The sequence below is a fragment of the Anopheles cruzii genome, unplaced genomic scaffold (assembly GCF_943734635.1).
Source record: "Anopheles cruzii unplaced genomic scaffold, idAnoCruzAS_RS32_06 scaffold04863_ctg1, whole genome shotgun sequence".
NCBI lineage: Eukaryota > Metazoa > Arthropoda > Insecta > Diptera > Culicidae > Anopheles > Anopheles cruzii.
The window spans coordinates 1-1,184 of record NW_026458448.1 but is presented as its reverse complement, the minus strand read 5'-3'; the positions used below and the strand labels follow the sequence as shown (position 1 = coordinate 1,184).

At 49.3% G+C, this 1,184-nt stretch overlaps 1 protein-coding gene across 1 annotated transcript; it reads right to left on the bottom strand.

Moving 5' to 3' along the window:
* Positions 1-22: 22 nt before the first annotated feature.
* LOC128277236 (leucine-rich repeat-containing protein 4-like) lies at positions 23-758 on the bottom strand (the record flags this gene model as incomplete). Its single annotated transcript, XM_053015677.1, has 1 exon — positions 23-758. A coding segment is annotated over exon 1 (736 nt), but the record flags the coding sequence as incomplete, so codon positions are not given.
* Between the last annotated feature and the right edge of the window lie 426 nt (positions 759-1,184).

Here is a 1,184-nt window from a genome sequence, read left to right as displayed (position 1 = left end):
ATACTTAAATCGGTCATCGAACCGTGGCTGAGATTGAGGACTTCCAACCGCGGGAACGCTTGAAACAGCCGCAGGTCGAAGTTCGTCGGGATGAAGGTGTTTCGCGACACGTCCAACAGTCGCAGATTGGGCAACACTCGATTCTTCTCATTTTCGAAGTAATATGCTCGCACATCGACCAAATACAGCTCTTGGAGGTTGTTTAGCCCAGCAAAACTGTTCACCTCGAGAGTTTCTTCCTTGGCGATGGCGGTATCGCTAAGGTCCAGCTTCTCCAGACTGGGCAAACTGGACACGGCGCTTGCGACGCTCTCAATCGGGTTTGCCCGTAAATAAAGTTCGCGCAGCTCGCTGGTACCGTCGACTCTTAGCGAGCGTATTTTGTTGCCTTCGGCGTAGATAACCCGAACCGTTCCGTTAATATCTAACCTGTCAAGGGTGCTGTTCCGTACGACCAACAGTTCCAGATGTGGAAAACGGGAGAAGAAATGGGCCGGTAGCTGTTTAATCCGCGTATCCAGGACCGCTACGTTGGTGAACCGTTCTTGCGGTGCGGTTCTTCCATCGTCTTGCAATCCACGAAGAACGCAGAACTCGGCCGTTTTGCCGTGGGCGTACTCATAGTTCTCGGTGACACAGCCGGCGTCGCTTTGTGAAACAGTTGTTGCCAAAAGGTCCAAGGCCACAATCAGAATCAGCGCGAGATGTGTTTCAACGCCGTCGATCGCCGCCGTCCATCGCCGCACGATAAACTGCATGCGTAAAAACTGAAATGTTTCCTGAATCTGAATGAAAATGAATGAAAATCGACCGTAACTGTTCTTTAGGGCGTGAATATCACACAGGCGCAGATTTATGACGCACCACTGGCAAAATAAGTCACCGAAAGCGTTTCTTTCAGAATGCAGAAAACCCAAACAAGTTGTTTGGGTTGCAGGGTTGTGTTGAAGTCCCTTTTGAAGTGCTGCACCAAGCCCGTTAAACGGTTCAATGCTTGCTCTGTTGTGTTCAGAGCATAGACTTTTGAAATTTAACAGACAATGTTGGTGTTGAAAATGTAATCAATTCGCTTCATTCGGTCGTTGATTTGGCCATTTTACACGCAGGTTCCTCTGAAACTGTTTCCACCGTCTCGACTGACCCAGTTTCGCTGGTTGTCTCGTCGGCAGTCAAATTGCCTTGAT